The sequence below is a fragment of the Phacochoerus africanus genome, chromosome 3 (genome assembly GCF_016906955.1).
Source record: "Phacochoerus africanus isolate WHEZ1 chromosome 3, ROS_Pafr_v1, whole genome shotgun sequence".
Lineage (NCBI taxonomy): Eukaryota > Metazoa > Chordata > Mammalia > Artiodactyla > Suidae > Phacochoerus > Phacochoerus africanus.
Genome location: NC_062546.1, coordinates 67,804,033 through 67,822,110, shown reverse-complemented (window position 1 = coordinate 67,822,110; position 18,078 = coordinate 67,804,033). Strand labels below are relative to the sequence as shown.

Genomic DNA, 18,078 nt, shown 5'->3' with positions numbered 1-18,078 from the left:
ATTAGAATGTGTTACTGATGGAAATTTATAAAACTCCTTACTTAGGGAAACGGGCACTTCCCATCTTTTGTCATTTTAATTACAATATGTCATACTGTATTCCTCTGTGGATTGTTCCTATGCTTCCATGGGAGTAGGGCTCTCTGTGCTTCCTGTACTTGGTTGACTGTTTTCCTCCCCAAAGTTACGAAGTTTTCATATATCTCTTCAGATATTTTCACAGGACCTTTAGCTCTCTCTTCTCCTTCTGAGATCCCTATAATGTGAATATTAGCAGACTTGATGTTGTCCAGAAGTCTCCTAAATTGTCCTCATTTTCTTCCATTCTTTTTCCTGTTCAGGGGCAATAATTACCATTAATCTGTCTTCCAGCTCACTGATCTGTTCTTTTGCCTCATTTAGTCTACTATTGATTCCTTCTACTGTATTTTTCACTTCAGTTATTGTATTCTGTTTCATTGTTCTTTATATTTTTTAATTCTTTGTTAAAAACTTCTTATTTCTTGATCTCTGCATCCACTCTTTATGATCATTACTCTGAACTCTTTCTTGGGTAGATCTTATGTCTCCACATCATTTTGTTCTTCTGGGGTTTTATCTTGTTCCTTCACCTGAAACATAATTCTGTTACCTCATTTTGTGTAAATTGCTATTTATATTTTTATGTATGTGGTAGTTGGTTACGTTTCTCGACCTTGGAGAAGTGGCCTTCTGTAGGAGATGTCCTGTGTGTCCCAGCAGTGCACCCCGCTTTTGTCACCCAAGGGCCAGGGGCAAGCTGATCCCAGGATAGTGTCTGCAGGCTGTAGGACTATAGTTTTCTTCTGCTTTTTGCCCCCTGATGGGTGAGGCTGGTCTAGAGGCTTGTGCAGGCTTCCTGGCAGGAAGGACCAGTGTCTGCCTTCTGGTGGGTGGAGCTGGGTCTTGGTCTTCTGGTGGGCATGGTCATGTCTAGGGGCATGTCTAAAGGCAGCTGTGGGCTCAGGAAGTCTTTAGGTAGTCTGTCTACTACCGCTTAGGTTGTTTGGCCTGAGGCATCCCAGCATTGAAGCCTACAGTCTGTTGAGTGGGGCCAGGTCTTGGTGCCAAAATGTCAACTTCCAGGAGAGTTCACACAGATGAGTGCTCTCTGGTATATTTGCCACCAGTATCTATGTTCCCAGGGTGGGCCACAGCCACCCCCTGACCTCCCCCATGAGACCCTCTAAGACCAGCATGTAGGTCTGGCCCAAGCACCTGCTTTTGCTCTTGGTCCCAGTGCATGTGAGATTTTGTGTGTGCCCTTTTAGAGTAAAGTCTCTATTTCCCCCAGTCCTCTGGAGTTCCTACAGTCAAGCCCTGCTGGCCTTTAAAGATAAATGCTCTGGGGACTCCTTGCTGGAGCCCTGGACTGTGGGACCTGATGTGGGCCCAGAATTCTCACTCCTGTGGGAGAACCTCTATAATACAGTTATTCTTCAGGCTATGGGTCTCCCACTCAGTGGATATGTGATTTGATTATATCATGAGTCCACCCCTCCTACCAGTCTCATTGTAGTTCTATCTTTATGTCCTTGGCTGTAGAGGATCTTTTCTGGTAGGTTTCAGTCTTTTCTAAGAATGGTGGTTCTGCAGATTGTTGTGATTTTAGTGTGCTCATTAGAGGAGGTGAGCTTAGGGTCCTTCTATTCCACCATCTAGCCCCATTTATCTGGAAGAGTGAAATATCGCCTTTATAAAACAGATTGTAGTTACTTTTAAACTGACAGGACTTAGAGGTATGAAGTAGAGTAGATTTACAACCAGGATGACTTTTACTTTTAAGGTAGCAACTTTTAAGAGCAACTAGTAGAAAGAACTTGTTTGGCCCTAAGCAAGAGAAACAGATACAATTTCTCTTTATATACATTCCCAGTTTCGCCTTTATGCACCTACCACCCACCCAAAGCTGGGCCCCTGTCCTGCATCTCGTTCCTTAAGTATGACCTTTTCCTGATTTGTTTCAATGCTTGCTTCTTGATGACTTTAAGTCATTGTGAGAAATAAATTTCTTATGGAACTGTTTCAGTAATTTATGAAAGGAAAAATAATTATTGGAGAAGGTGCTTTCAATCAGATTACCGTAGTCTACCTACCTGAAGATGGTAGTTCAGTACTGTGTCTGTGCCATTAAAACCATACATTTCTTGGAGTTCCCTGGTGGTACAGCAGGTTAGGAAACCAACATTGTCACTGATGTGGCTTGGGTCACTGCTGTGGCACAGGTTCCATCCCTGGCCTGGGAACTTCTTTATGCCATGGATGTGGCCCCCCCTTCCCCAAGAAAACCATACATTTTTTATCACTTTCCACTCACTCTAACAAAATAAAAGAGGTCATTTAGGAAGAGTGTTTTGTATGTGTTCCAGTTCTGAGTCATGATTACTAATTACTGTTTTTGTCTAAAGAGTTGAAATAATTCTAAACAATGCTCTAAAAAATTCTGAATGGGAAACATAAGCATTTTTCAAGCACAAAACACCTTAGAGTAAAAAAACAAAAAAACAAAAAACTAGATGTCAGGAATGAATCTAACATGCTGAGCTTGAGATGAGGGGGAAGAGGGAAAAAAAGCAAATGTAATATTTTAAGCAAGTCCATATTTTCAACCAGTAGCAAGATCAGGGATGAAAATTTTGATATCAGAGTTAGCCTGAGTTTTAAAAGATGGAGTAACCCTTGATCATTAATTTGGATAATTTTGATTGAGTCTTGATTGGGATTTTGAGTTTTCTATGGGGAAAAAAGCATGGGGTTAATTAATGGTTTTAACAAGACAGGGTAGTAAGTAGACATATCCCTCCAAAATAGGAAATTTTATTAGCCCCCCCTTTTTAATATCTGCATAAGTGATCATCTGTTCATAAAAAATAGAACACCTCTAGTTGGCAACACTTTGTTAGCCATAGACTACTAACCGAAAGTAATTGTTTTATTTAAAAATATGTAATTTGTTATTTCTAGTAATTCACATATGAACTTTATTCTGATCAGTAAGATTTTATGATTGTCTGACTTAAAAGATTTGGGGGGAAAAAGATCCTCATTTTCATTTCTCTTTTAATTTTTAAATAGCTGCTAAAACTGTATTCTCTTTATTTGGTTTATTCTTCCCTTAAAATTAACCACTATGATTCTTACTTTTTCATCACAGCATAAACTTTAGCTCTGGACAGACATAACACTAAATTTGAGAGAGTAGATCATACCAACATCAGATTACAAGTCCATTTCTTTTGAATTGATATACTGTTTTTACACATAGGACTTAAACACATTTATTTGGGTTTAACTTAAGAGTTTTCCTTCCTGCCTTTGTATCTAATAAACTATTTTTCATCTCTTTCCCAAGGTTTTCAAACAGCTGGAAACTCATGAATACTGCACATTTTCATTTGATTTTGAAGATTTTAATTTAGAATTAAAGTTACCTTTTTTCCGTTTAAAAATAGAGCACTTGCAATGAATTTAACATGGGCAAAGAAAGACATTTGATTTTGTTGGTAATTCAGTAAGATAACTAATGTGTACTTCAGAAATACAGGTAATATTTTAGAGTGAACACTATCATAGGCCCAGGTTTTTTAATCTTCTAAAAATAAAATTTCTCTCTAAGAACTGTTTTTCCCTGATATCCCAATACTAATTTTAATGATGTTGTAGAATAGAAATGAAGGCATAGCTAAGGCTTCGTCCATCTTCAGAGCCTAACTCCTTTTTCATAAAAAATAAGCTGTACTATACGTAACTTGTCACATGTCTAATTTACCATCAATTTTTTTTTTAAATTTCTCATTTGTGATCCTACTAAATGGAAAATTTTGATGGGAATGAAACTAGTTAAGTAACTTACGTTCATGGTGTAGTCTTCCATCTAAACTCCTTTAGGTCATATTGATTAGATTGCTCGATTGCATTTAAAAGTTGGCTCATATTAGTTGGTATTTCTTTATATGTATCTTTTCTTCCCAGCTACTCTGTAGGACTTTATAGCAGGGAACCTCTTTTTAATTTATTTTTTCCCTGTATTCACTCTTAATCCTTAACGCAACTCTTTTCATCATTGTAGATAGTATATACTTGTTGATTGAGTGAAATTGTTGGGAGAGAAGAAAGCAAGCAGTAAAGAAAAATAGAGTAAAATTGCTCTAGTAGTATATATATTCTGATGTAATTTAATGTTTTGTGACGGTAATAAACATACTGACTTCTATGGAGGTTTGTAACTCCAAATCAATTTCAGTGATTTACTGAAATAATCAGTAAATGAAAGTTTGTTTACATTTCTTTGAAGAAAGGGTTTCTTATTATAACTTCTGCTTTTTTTGGCTCTTTAGGGCCACAACTGTGGCATATAGAAGTTCCCAGGCTAGGAGTTGAATCGGAGCTCCAGCTCCCGGCCTGCCTCAGCCACAGCAATGTGAGATCCAAGCCTTGTCTGCAACTTGCACCTCAGCTCACGGCAACTCTAGATCCTTGACTCATTGAGCGAGGCCAGGGATCGAACCCACATCCTCATGGATACTAGTTGGGTTGTTTCCACTGAGCCACAACAGGAAATCCTCATGTCTTGGTTTACTAACTTTTAACACAGTTGGTAACAGCATAATTGATTACGTGAGGATGCATTGTATCTTTTTCTCTGAATTCTTCACTGACTTCTAGCCCATGTTTTTATACATAAGACTTATTGGCTTAAACTAGGTTTAAGTCCAAATAAGTGACAGAATCCTCATGTTACAACTATGTTATACAGTAAAAACTACATATAGGAACTTTTTTTACTATGTGATATTAGAAGGTCGTGGATGTTAGCATAAGCCACTTTGGCTGAAAGATTTGTCTTTTTTATTTGGTTCTTTGCTGCTGATGTATATTGTGATTTAAAATTGCTTTTCATCTTAATTATGGAAAAACTATATTATATTCTACTTGTGTTGTTAAAATTACTTTAAAACACATGTATTTCTAAAATTAATGTCCTTTACCAGTGACAGGGGGTATCACAGAAGAGCAGTTTCAGACACATCAACAGCAGTTAGTTCAAATGCAAAGGCAGCAACTTGCTCAGCTTCAGCAGAAACAGCAATCTCAGCATTCCTCACAACAGACACATCCAAAAGCACAGGTAAACCTGTCTTTTAATTCTGGTTATGTCTTTTCCTTTCTTTCAGATTTATGTAGTTTTGTTCAGTTTTAGTCAAGTCACAGAAGATGACCTTGTTATTGCCGGTCTTGATTTTGGAGATCAAACCTAAATGTCTTTGCAGTTAATTTATATAATTTTAACTGACTAGTTTATATTTTATGAAGGGAGAACTAGGGCCAAGTATAATATTTTTAATTTAGAAAAGATATAATAACATATTTTTGGAAGGATTATTTAAAAATTCATGGAAATGATTATATACTCTTAGAACCATCACTCCCCACCCCTACTCCCCACCCCATATATTTTTTTCAAGGATATAACTATCCTAACCCCTTCCTAAATGATGCGTATAAGTGTCGTATGATTGTGCCCCATGAGCTAAAAGGTAATTATCTTCATCTGTGGAGTAAACTCAGACAACATAGCCCCTTGCCTATTTGAATCACATTTCCCTGAAGAAAAAAAATTGCCACTCGGTGAGGTTTTCCATAGGCCATTAAATGATTGACACTAGGGATAAAAATACCTTATAAAACTGTAATTGTCCAGAAGAAAGAAACCCTGTAACACCTTGATAGAAACCTGTAAAATTTATTTTGGACTTCTGACCTTCAAAACTGTATGAAGGTAAATTTCTGTTGTTTAAAACCTGTAATTGAGAAGTATATTTCAAATATGAGCCATCTGAAAAGAACCTAGTGTTTTAGGTCTTAAATTTTGTTGCTCTTTTTTTTTTTTTTGTCTTTTTGCCATGTCTTGGGCCGCTCCCGCGGCATATGGAGGTTCCCAGGCTAGGGGTCGAATCAGACATGTAGCCGCCGGCCTACACCAGAGCCACAGCAACGCGGGATCCGAGCCGCGTCTGCGACCTACACCACAGCTCACGGCAACGCCAGATACTTAACTCACTGAACAAGGCCAGGGACCAAACCCACAACCTCATGGTTCCTAGTCGGATTCGTTAACCACTGCGCCACGATGGGAACTCCATTTATCCATAATTCTAAAGGTAATTTTCAATAACTGAGACTAATTCAATCTCTTATATTCTGTGAGCTCTCAAACCATTGTCTGCCCATAGTAGTTCAGCTCATTCTCAAGTATTGGTATTCTGACCCTTGAAGATCCTGAGTCCAGAAACAAAAATCTCAGTGAGCCCACGACCCCCCTCACCCCTCCAGGTGGATTTGGGACTGGCCTTTATTCAGAGGCTATTGGCTGTGTAGTAACAGCTAACCAGCTTTATTCAGAATCAAGGGGAATATGACCATTAAACTTGCCTTTGTTTTCTTTTTCCAAACCTCAGGTACTTCCAGCTTACTGAAAAGTTAGGTTAAGACGCATTTTTACATTGGGACAAAAATGGCTGTTAGTCATCTGTATTATTTCATTTCGCCCATAGTATCTAAATTGTCAAGTATTTTTAAAAGCATTCATTAACACTTATTAGAAGAATGAATAGAAGATTAAAGGTTTCTTTTTCATAAATAGTTGTTTCCCAGTTTTTAGTCACTTTCTTGTTTCATAGGACAAAAAATAGTCACTGGAGTCCTAGATCACTTAGCCTAAACACTTGTAACTGTTCAAGATTAAAAAAAGCAACAGCCTCTTGGGTTTGCTCTACTTCTTAACATGTTCATGAACTCACATCTAAAAAGTTGAGAGTTTAATTTTGTTTATTTTATAGGGCTCAAGCACCTCCGACTGTATGTCTAAAACACTTGACTCAGCCAGCGCCCATTTTGCTGCATCTGCAGTGGTCAGTGCACCTGTTCCAAGTCGCAGTGAGGTAGCCAAGGAACAAAACACTGGCCACAACAACATAAATGGTGTTGTCCAGCCTTCAGGTAATAAGCCTTTTGTTTCATGTGATACTTACTAGCTCAAAGTTGGAACTCGGTGTTTGAGGTATGGTTTGTTGTTTTTTTTTTCCAAATCCAAGGGGCAGATGTACAAGAACTCAATCAAGACTCTTGGAGTTCCCATTGTGGCTCATTGGATTAAGAACCTGACATAGTATCTGTGAGGATGTGGGTTCAATTTATGACCTCACTCAGTGGGTTGAGGATTTGGTGTTGCCACAAACTGCAGCCTAAGTTGTGGATATGGTTCAGATCTGGTGTTGCTGTGGCATGGGCTGGCAGCTGCAGCTCCGATTCAGCCCTTAGCCTGGGAACTTCCACATGCCATGGTTGTGGCCCTAAAAAGAGGGGGGGGGGAAGACTCAATAATTTCTATGGATATGTGCCGTAGCTGGATGTTTTCTAGAATTCACATAGAGCCTGCTCCCTGTTTCCTCCCACACCCACTGAATACCTACCTGTGTAACTCTCCACCCTGCCTGGTTTTATCCACATACTGTCAGTTGCCTCACATCTTAGGAAACACATCAAGTTAATCACTAACCATGATCATTAAATCATTCATACATTTATAAAAAGGTGAAATATAATCCAGGAAGATGTCAATAAGTTTGAAATTGCGTTTACCTTCCCAATCTTAACATATTCACAGTCCTGCATTCTCTGACTCCTCTTGAAATACAGTATTGCTGTGAAACTCTTTCTGCTTCTTACTACTGTGAGTCCTCAAAGATTTGCTGTTCCTGTCAGCCTTCGACTACTGCTCAGACCTTAGGGTTTTCCACTTACTTTTACATACACCTATGGTCATGATTGCCCTTCCTTACTAAGGTTCTTGCATGTGTAAATTCTAATGGCAGTCCAGCTATCAGCTCCACCTGCCCTCAACCTCCAGAGAGGACCTCTTTGTCCTATTAATAGTTTTCAGATATGAAGGCCACAGAATACTTTGCAAACCCTTTTATGTAGGTCACTAGAAAGAGTCTTTGGGGTTGTAATAGGTGAACATATTGTACTTAATCAGAAACTCTCTTTGGAGAGACTGTTATGTGGAAGGTTAATTTGATACTTAACTAGATTACAAATGTTTGTGTTTCTTTTTATTTTTAAACTCCTACTGATTTTTTAAAGAGTTTAATGTCTCACGATGTAAATTAAACTTTTTTTTTTCTCCTTCAGGAACCTCTAAAACATTATATTCCACCAATATGGCTTTATCATCCAGCCCAGGGATTTCAACTGTACAGCTTGTAAGGACAGTTGGCCATACCACAACAAACCACTTAATCCCAGCATTGTGTACAAGCAGTCCTCAAACACTTCCCATGAACAATTCCTGCCTGACAAATGCAGTGCACCTCAATAATGTCAGTGTTGTTTCTCCAGTCAATGTGCATATTAATACACGGACTTCAGCACCATCGCCAACAGCCTTAAAACTTGCCACAGTTGCTGCCAGTATGGACAGAGTGCCAAAGGTTACTCCTAGCAGTGCCATCAGCAGCATAGCAAGGTGTGTGTGTTTGTTTCAGGTATCATCTGTCCGTTTCCACTGGCTACCCTGTGTGAGGAAAAAGACTTTTTTTTTAACTGCTCAAGCAATAGATGTCTTGTCATTTGATTGATTTGCTTTTCAACAGTTACTAAATACCTGCTTAGTCTAAAGCTCTGTAACTTGGATCATTTTTTTGAGGTCACTGGTAGGATATTTAAATGCCAACCAGAACTGTGAAAAAAGAAGGTAAAAACCCAAATCAACTTGTGAACCATTAAACCAAAAAAATACATCAGTCTATTTTAGAAGCTTCAGGTATTCTTGTATTACTTCTTTGTAGTTTAGACAGTCCAGAAGGTTAGAGTTATTAGCTTCCAGAGCTTTAGTTTTCAAATCAAAATTTATATTTTCTTCAACATTATACACAAAGAGAAAGTAAATTATTCTGTGTATATTTTAAAATACAGAATGTTCTAGAATTAACAAAATCTATGATAATATATTTCAGATTATGTTGTTTTCTATTACACTAATGCAGGAAAATAGTGAATCAAAAATTGATTTGCTTGTATTAATAACTATGTGACCTTATACCTGTAAAATTAAACTGTAGTAAAAAGTAATTTAAATAATACTGTGCTCCTAATAATTCTTTTTGAGCCTCATATGCTCCATCTATTGTTTAAAAAAAAAAAAACTTGAATCGTCCTGTTATTATTTCATAAGAAATTTATCATTGGCTTCTACTGAAGTATTATGTTAAATCACTGTTTTTCCTAGGTGAATACTTACAATCAAGTACTTGGGAATTAATAGGATTTCTTAGCTGAAGAAAACTTTACCTCCTGTCTGTATAGAAAATGTGAAAATGGGGGTTGTTTCTGCGCAGTACATGTTTACTTGTAATTACATAAAAATGTATCTAAATACTAAGTGATAAACATCATATTCTAGAGAGTATTAATGTTTATTTTACTCTTTGCCTTATTATAGAGAGAACCATGAACCAGAAAGATTGGGTTTAAATGGAATAGCAGAGACAACAGTAGCTATGGAAGTGACATAACCTAAAACATGTGGCTTTGACCTGTGCTGATGGTGTGCAGTCATTCATATTCCAGCTGAATGCAAAGGCGACACTCTGTGGATCACAGAGCGTAACAATGGACCTAAATGGACTATAGTATATCGGATGTTAAATCGATATATGGTGTATATTTTGTAAAATTGGGAAAATCACTACCTTGTAAAATAGTTTATTTGTATCATCAATATTATTTCTGTTACTTGAATAGTAGATATTCATCATCATGCTTTTGCACTTGAATTTGCAACTGAATGGATTTTAAAAAATAATTCTTTAATGGGATCATGAGCATGAAATGGGATCCTGCATCACTTGTTTTAACTATTTATTTTGCCATGTTTACATTTTGTATCTTGTAAAAATAAATACAACTTTGTGTCTAAAAAGTTAAAGATTCATAGCTAGGAAATGAAATTCTTGTAATTTTTTTCTAAAGGAACTGTAAAGTTTTCACTTCGTTCATTTTGTTTCACAATTTGACTAGATGGACTTTTTGGTAAATACTTTAGTGGCATTTCACTGTCAAATATGAAGTTCAAGGCAAAATAGTATTTTCTATTACTGTGCAGGGGAAAGGGATGGATCGATACATGCAAATTTAATGTAGTAACTCACTTTTCCATATATTTTGAATGTATATTTCTATTTATAATACCAGTTTATAAAAAATGATTACACAGAAAAAAAGGACTAGGAAAAATTATGCATCTAGCACATTTAAATTGTGCAGATATGAAAATTTTTCAAGGATTACATTTTATCCGAAGACTGCATATTTTAACTGGCTTTAAAACTGTAACACACCACATAAAGGATATTTTACCAGGTATGTATTGCATTATATCATTGCAATAATTATTGGAAGTCTAGATATCGAGCCATCCCAGGTGTTGGGGGGTGGGGGAGGGTTGTGGCAAGATTGTCTTTTCAATTTTGGAGAGTTTTCCTGTGGCTACAAGGCAAGTAACGGGTTGGAAAAAGTCTGACTGTAAGTGTTGGACACCTTCATAGTGTAGTGTTTTAGTGACTTTTTTTATACGGTTCTTGTAAATTAGATACGTGTAGTGGTGTTTCAGAATGTTTGTTTATGCACTAGTTCAGACAACTTTCCCTGTTACTTGTTCTTGATAAGTGAAAACTGCAGGGAAATAAAAATACATATCAAAACATGGACATGCTGCATATGTGTTTATTTCACAATGTGCACACAGTATAAATGAAAATTTAAGGGAGGTGATAGCACTCAACAGCACTTTTCATTTTCACAGTGCTTTCCAAGCATTAATGAAAAGAATTATAAGAAGCTCATCTGTGGGCACTATTGGGTTTCAGATAATCCAATATAAACTACCTTTGATATGAAAAGTTCTTAAAATATTTTACAGAATGTAAGCAATTTGCAGAATAACATTCATTGAAATCTCATAAATGAGCCTCATTTTATAAATAAAAGTTTAGAGTAGGATTATATTGCAAGGGGGTTTTGTCAAGTAAGTACTGGGAAATGTAAATATTTTTAATGAATATGATTAAAACCATTTCAAACTTCATAATTTTATACTTTACATTTTTTTATATCTGCAGTCCTGAAAGTTGTAAACTGATATGTCAGTTGAATTAATGGGCCAAGATTTCTGCTGAGAGTGTTTTTTATTCAGGTCCTAAATGTGTAAAGCAATTTATGGTCAAAACCGTAGGAAAAAATAAATTTAATTTCTTCATTGGTTGTGACCTGATAGGATTCATGCTCGTTTCTGCCATACTACCTCTGGAGTTACTCATTGCTGATGATATAAAGGAAATAATTTTAATTTGATATGTAGTATGACTTTGTTCATTCTGCTTTTAGTTGGATGTATCTTCTTGCTATTAAGAACTTAAAACAACTTTAGTGCCAATTTTGGGAAAGCTTTTATTTCCATTTTACTGAAGTAAAGCATGAAGTGAATTTGCCTTCTGTGATATATATGTTATAAATAATTTAAGTAAAACGAACTATCCATTTGTATAATTTCTGGAGATGTGGCAAATCCAGAATTTATCAGAAACTAATGGGGTTTTTTTGTTTTTGTTTTTAAGTAAAATAGAAAAATAAGCCTGCCTTATTTTGGTGGTTGTAACTGTTTCACAGATGTCATTTCAGTTACTTGCACACACATTTTTTTCCAGTGCTTTTCAAAAATCTAAGTGACAGGTAATTGTTTTTACATTATTAAGTTGAAAAATACTTTATTTTTGCATGGGTCCTCCACTGGACAATACCATCATATCTTGGTTTTCTGGGAAAACTTATATTGGTATTTGTAGTTCACTACTAAGCTTCTAGTGTCCCTGGAGTATGTTTTTTGGTGGGGTGGATAGTAGGTTTGTTTGGTTTTTTTAAACAAAGGGTTAACTCTCTTGTGCTGGGGTATAGTTGAGTACAGATAAAAATATTTATAAACTGTATTTTTCTGCCTTCCCAAAGAGAATACACTTCCTTTTCTGGAAATTCAAGATCATCATTATGATTAATTATTATTATATAGTTCTAAGTATATTTGAGGATGTTACATATCTTCTCTTTGCAAAAGACCAAGGGAAAAGTTAAGATATCTGGAAGGCACATTTAAAAAATACATGTGGCATACACATCCTATCTTTTCAAAAATGTTGAATAGGGTGCAACTGTGCTTAGCTTTTTTTTTTTTTTTTTTTTAGTATTTTAAATTACCAGTGTTTTCTTGGAGGCATGGGGATTATAGTAAGAAGGAATAACATTTCATAAACTTCTCCCTGGCATGTACTGCTGTATTTGATTGTAATGCTGTATTTCAAACAAATTTTATTGACCAGTAACACACTTTTGACTGAAATGTTTTGTTGTCCCTTAACTAACTTGGCAAACTATTACATTTCAGAAGGTTAAGGGTATCTCAAATTATGTTCTTTAAAACAGGTGTTTTTCATCATTAACCACAACATAGCAACCACAAACATCACGAACATGTTGCATTTTCTCTCAGTGACTTTTTTCATTTAGTCCTAACAGTTGTGTAAAGTATTATTATTTTCCCTGTTTTACAGATCAGGAAATTGAAGTTTAGAAAGGTTAGGTAACTCGCCTTATGTCACACAGCTGATAAGTTACTGAGCCAGGAATTAAACTCAGTTACTCATCACACTGCACCCCCATCTTCAACATGAAAGAAGTGCCCTTCAAAGGAGTATTTATTATACATATCAGTCCACTTATTGACAGCTTCTGTGTAGCAGAGTTTTTAATTTCATCTAGAAAACAACCTCCTCCACTCTTACCACCAGGCAATTTTTGTTTTTTTGCTTCCCAGACTGTATTAGATCCAACTATGGCCTCTAGCCAGCAACCCAACCCAGTCAGTTTATCCTCCTGTGTTTGCCAGGCCTAGCTGTTAAGTGCCAAAGCTCTCAACTAGTACAAGGCATTGAGAGCTGGGTCTGGGCCAGAAAGTTTAGCCCTTTCTGGACCTTGTTTTCCCCATCTATAAGATGAGTGGTTTCCTAAAACTCTAGAAAGGAGGTCACACTGACAAGCTTGGTGCAGGTTTACATGTGCTCCATGTGCCATTGGTTTATCACCAAGTATGTGAATGATGTGGGAGCTAAAGCTGAGCATAGGGTTAGTTAGAGCTGCTTTTTTTTTTTTTTTTTATAAGTCATACTGTCATTAGTTACTTTAAAGTATTAACAATTTATTATATCATGTAATACAACTGAGTCTGCACAGATCTAATAATTCTAACCAACTTCAGTGACTGTAAGTCTCAGAAGGGCACAAGAATTATATCTATATTTGGAGGAGACATCAGTGCAGAAAATAAGACAGGTAACAGTGCAATAAAATGTTAGGGAATTTGAGAGTTGGGCTTTAATTCCTTCTCTGACATTTAATTGGCTGGTGATTTTATCTTCATATCTCTGAACTTGTATTGCAGGATGAATGAGTGGAAATAGATAACCTTTGATATCTCTGCCAGCTCTGATACTATATGAATCAAATCTCTTCCTCCCCCATCACCCTCCCCCCAAGACAGCTCCTTTGCCTTCCAAGGCATTGTCAGTATCCATTGACTTACTAACACCATTCGAAAGGATCAATACCAAATCAGACCCTATGTGCCTTCCTACCACACCTTTTCCTATTTGTGAGAAGAGGGACTATTTCTTATTTCAAACATATGGGCTTAAACGTTTTAGCCATTACATCCTGCAAAGCTTGAAATTTTAACAAAGAATAGGAAGATAACACTGAGCCACATATTTCTTTGGCAACAGTTTATTTGGTACAGGATTTTAGGCATGAGCTATCTTGAAATTGGTTTTATATCAAGATTAAGCGTTCTGTCTATACTTTAAAATGTCTTATTATGAAACCTCTCGTAATATTATTGCCTTTTTTTTTTTTTTTAATGGCTGCACCTGAGGCATATGGCAGTTGCCAGACTAGGGGTCAAATCAGAGCTACAGCTGCAGCTTACACCACAGCCATGGCAGCACCAGATTGGAGCTGCATCTGTGACCCATGCCACAGCTTACAGCAGCACCAAATCCTTAACACTGAGCAAAGCCAGGGATCACACCTGCATCCTTAGGCAACGTCAGGTCCTTAATCCACTGAGCCACGACAGGAACTCCTATCATTGCATGGTGACATCGGATCAAAAAGCTGATAAAATATCTCTGAACACTGACCCTCCCTCAGAATAAACACTCGTTATCCTTAGGAAAGCCTGGGATTCTGCAGTTACGTTCCACTGCTAGAACAAAAGAAATTGACACCAATCTGAAAAAAAAATTCACCTGCAGTTTATAAACTCCTGATTTGATGAACAGCATGTTCTAGAGCAATGACATTTTCCATTTGCCATGGTTGAAATTCTTTAACCATCAGTGTATAGAAAAAACACTGTGTTCTTCCCCTGCTCATTTCAGGACCCCTGGGTGTCATGGGCATACACAGCTCCTGTCTTACTAATGCCTATCTCTTATATGCTCTTCTCACTGTCCTAAGATCTTCGTCAGTGACCAAATAAACCCAAATTAGGAATGGCCAAGATGCAGGATTTCAGTTTTTAACATGAAGCATCTATATTAGTTATCTACTGAGTAATAAAGTGTCATACAAACTTTAACACGCATGTTACAATGTGAGGTAGGAGTCCGGCACAAGGCTGAAATCAAGGTGGCAGCTGCTCTTGTGTTCTCTGGAGGCTCACAGAGCAGATGATCTACTTCTAAAATGATTCAGATTGTAGATAGGATCTGCTTCCTTGTGGCTGTAGAGTTCACAGCAGTTCACTTCTTCAAAGCTAGCGGTGGAAGAGAGTTTGTGCTGTATGAAGTCTCTTGCTTCAGGGAAGGCCGAGGCCCTCCTGAAAAGCTCATCTGTCATCAGGCCGATGCAGCCTGATCTGCTTTGATTAGCACAATCAGCTAATTAAAGACCTTAGTCACATCTGTAAATTCCTTTCACTTTTGCCATATTCTATACCTCAGAAGCAAGTCGCATGTCTGGCCCACACTCGGGTGGAAATTAGACAAAGGCATAGATACTAGGAGACAGGAATTACGGGGCCACATCTGTGTAAGTGGGTTAGCTTCATCCCACTACCACTCGCCTTCTCAGTACTTTGGATTAACCTCAATGGGACTACATGTTTTTATAGATAAACAGTTTAAAGTCCTCTCTAATGCAAATATTTTGCTGTTTTATAAGTAAGTCAAATCCCTCAGGCCTGGATGTTAGGCAAGAGGTCTGGAGATAAATCTGGCTCCAGTCATCAGCACGAAGTCCTTGTGGAAACGAGTGGATGAGGTCACCTAGAGAAGCAGTAAGACTGGAAAGAAGAAAAGTATGAATATCTGAGTCCTCAGTATCTATGTGGCCAGGGGGAAGTGGGGGGAGGATGAGGCCAAAGAAGACTGGGTAGCAATCAGGAAGGAGGATTTGGGTCCTGACAGTTCTAACTTCCTTCAGAAGAACCATGCAGAGGTGGAGCTTGAGCAGTTTTGGTTGGTAAGGAAATACAGGTGATGAGTGTTTAGCAGTGAGGAGGCAAAAAGTAATGAAGACGTGGATCAGAAACCCTGGGCTCCTCTTGTCCTGTACTTCCAGCCATCAGAAGCACCCCTGGAGAGCTTTTAAAAGTACAGGTGCGTGGGTCTTGTCCCAGGCTGATTGAATCAAGATTGCCAAAAGTAGATCCAGGTACCAGAATTTTTTGGTTCTTTTGTGTGTTTGCTCGTGTGATTGGTCTGTTGGTTGGTTTTTTGTTAAGTTCACCAGATGGTGTTTGTTGATTGCAACTAAGGTTGGGAATGATTTGTTTAATCGTTCTGTTGATTAGTTGTGACCACAGACAAGTAACTTTATGGAAAAGCTCTAGATTTATTTCCTTAGCTGTGAAATAAGGAGGGTTAAATTATTTTCCCAGGCACATTAGCTCCAAGGGCCTACAAAAAATGTCTCTCACTGAACAAGCTCCATGGCCACTAGAATCCTTATGAAGGATTTCTTATAACAAGTGCTTTTCCGTGCTCCTTTAACGTTTTGAGATTGTATGCTTGCTTTAGAAAAATAATTGTTGGAGTTCATGCTGTGGCTCAGTGGTGAACCTGACTAGTATCCATGAGAATGCATGTTTGATCTCTGGCCCTGCTCAGTGGGTTAAGGATCTGGCATTGTCATGAGCTGCAGCGTCAGTCACAGATGAGACTCAGATCCTCTGTGGCTATAGCTGTGGTATAGGCCAGAAGCTGTAGCTGATTCAACCCCCAGCCTGGGAATGTCCATGTGCCTCAGGTGTGGCCCAAAAAAGCATAGAGAAAGAGAAAAAGAAAAAAAGAAGCTGTCTTAGGAGAATTGTACTATTGTGCTTACTTAATATTCACATAGCATTTGGGGCTTCTCTTTTTCTCTGTACTCTTCCCCGTCATTGATTTGAGTACTATCTTTATCTGGGGTCTTTAAAATTTTTATCTTTGTCCCCAATTCTGCTCCAAAGTCCATTCTTCTATATCCAGTGCTTTGTGACACCAGCACTTGAAAGTCTCATAGACATGCCCAAATTTACGATGTAGTCTTTTGCCTGCAAACTCCCAACTGTTAGCACCACCCCTCCATCCCACCACCACTCACCCCATCTTTGCCACCTCAAACAGGACATCTGAGAGTCCTCCTGATTCCTCCCTTTCCTCATCCCAGCCCCTCTTACAGCCCGTCTTTTGAACTGAGCTCCAAAGCATATACTGAGTTCAACTATTTTTCTCTGTGCTGCAGCACCTCTTCCCACTTCCATTCTCACCCATTTCCAGTCAATTCGCGTGGTAGTAAATGTTACCCTTTAAAAAATCAGATTATCTCAGCTGTCTCCTAAAAACCCTTCCATCGCTTCCCATTGCATTTTAATCCAGAGTCTTACCATGCCTATAAGATACTTTGTGCTGCCTTCCTCTCCAGACTCATTCCGAGTACTTTATCTTCTCACCACACTTGAGCCCACTGATGGATCTGGTCCTTTGTGCACGGGCATTCCTTCTGCCTGGAATACTCCTCTCTGCCCATTAGCTAGCTCCTTCTGCCTTTTAGGACACAAGCATCCCCTTTTCAGAGAGGTGCTCTCTGACCATCCTCTGTTACTCTCTGTCTCAGCCTCTTATCTGTGAGTGATATGAAGGAAATATTTAAAGTTAAAAATATTTACTAGTCTTTTCTTCTGCTTCATGAGCCTTAAGATGGCAGGGTCGTGTTCTCTGCTATATGTCCTGCACTCAACACGGAGCCTGGCACATGGTAGTTGTTGAAATATTTGCTGAATATAATAAGTGAATGAATAACAGTGAATGCTTCAGAATCAAAAGATGTCCTTTTTATTTTTTATTCCTTTTTATTGTTATTTTGGTGACCACTAAACATAGTTTCATTTCTCTTGGACTTAGTAAAAAACAGATTTACAGTCTAAAATAGTTTAATTATGCTTAAAATGATTGACCTAGAGAGTAAGAAACCAGTTTTCCCCAGGAAGCTTCCTTAGGAGGTTGCTGTCATCTTTAATCCATAGCCTGGCAGATGGTTGTGGGTGGATAGTGGCAGAAAATAAGCTTTGTTTTAAGATTTCCAAAAGCTATTTTTCTGCTTATATTTATACAGAATTAGCAGTTGCACTCAAGTATAAGAAAATCATGGAGCAGATTGGGTTGCTGCTGGTTTTATCATTGTGAGCTAGTAATATTTATTCATCAATGATGTCAGTAAGACTCATATCTGGGGTTTGTGACTAATCACTGTTTCCTTATGTACTGTGCTCTTTAGGTGAATTTTGGTTTTAAAAAAAAAATAGATTTCAACACACTTACTAGGAATTGGTAAGTTATCAAAGCTTTTCACTTAAGCTATTTTTTTAGAGGGAGGATTTTTGCTCACTCCTAAGCCACATCGGATGTTTTC

At 37.7% G+C, this 18,078-nt stretch overlaps 1 protein-coding gene across 2 annotated transcripts in view; it reads left to right on the top strand.

The window, feature by feature from the left end:
- EPC2 (enhancer of polycomb homolog 2) overlaps positions 1-11,430 on the top strand; it is a 107,741-nt gene extending 96,311 nt beyond the window's left edge. For both annotated transcript variants that reach the window (XM_047771967.1, XM_047771968.1), the window contains 4 exons: positions 5,010-5,146; positions 6,858-7,017; positions 8,212-8,545; positions 9,521-11,430. In XM_047771967.1, coding sequence (XP_047627923.1) covers positions 5,010-5,146; positions 6,858-7,017; positions 8,212-8,545; positions 9,521-9,593 — 704 coding nt within the window. In that variant the 3' untranslated portion in view covers positions 9,594-11,430. The remainder of the gene's footprint in view (positions 1-5,009; positions 5,147-6,857; positions 7,018-8,211; positions 8,546-9,520) is intronic.
- Positions 11,431-18,078: the final 6,648 nt, after the last annotated feature.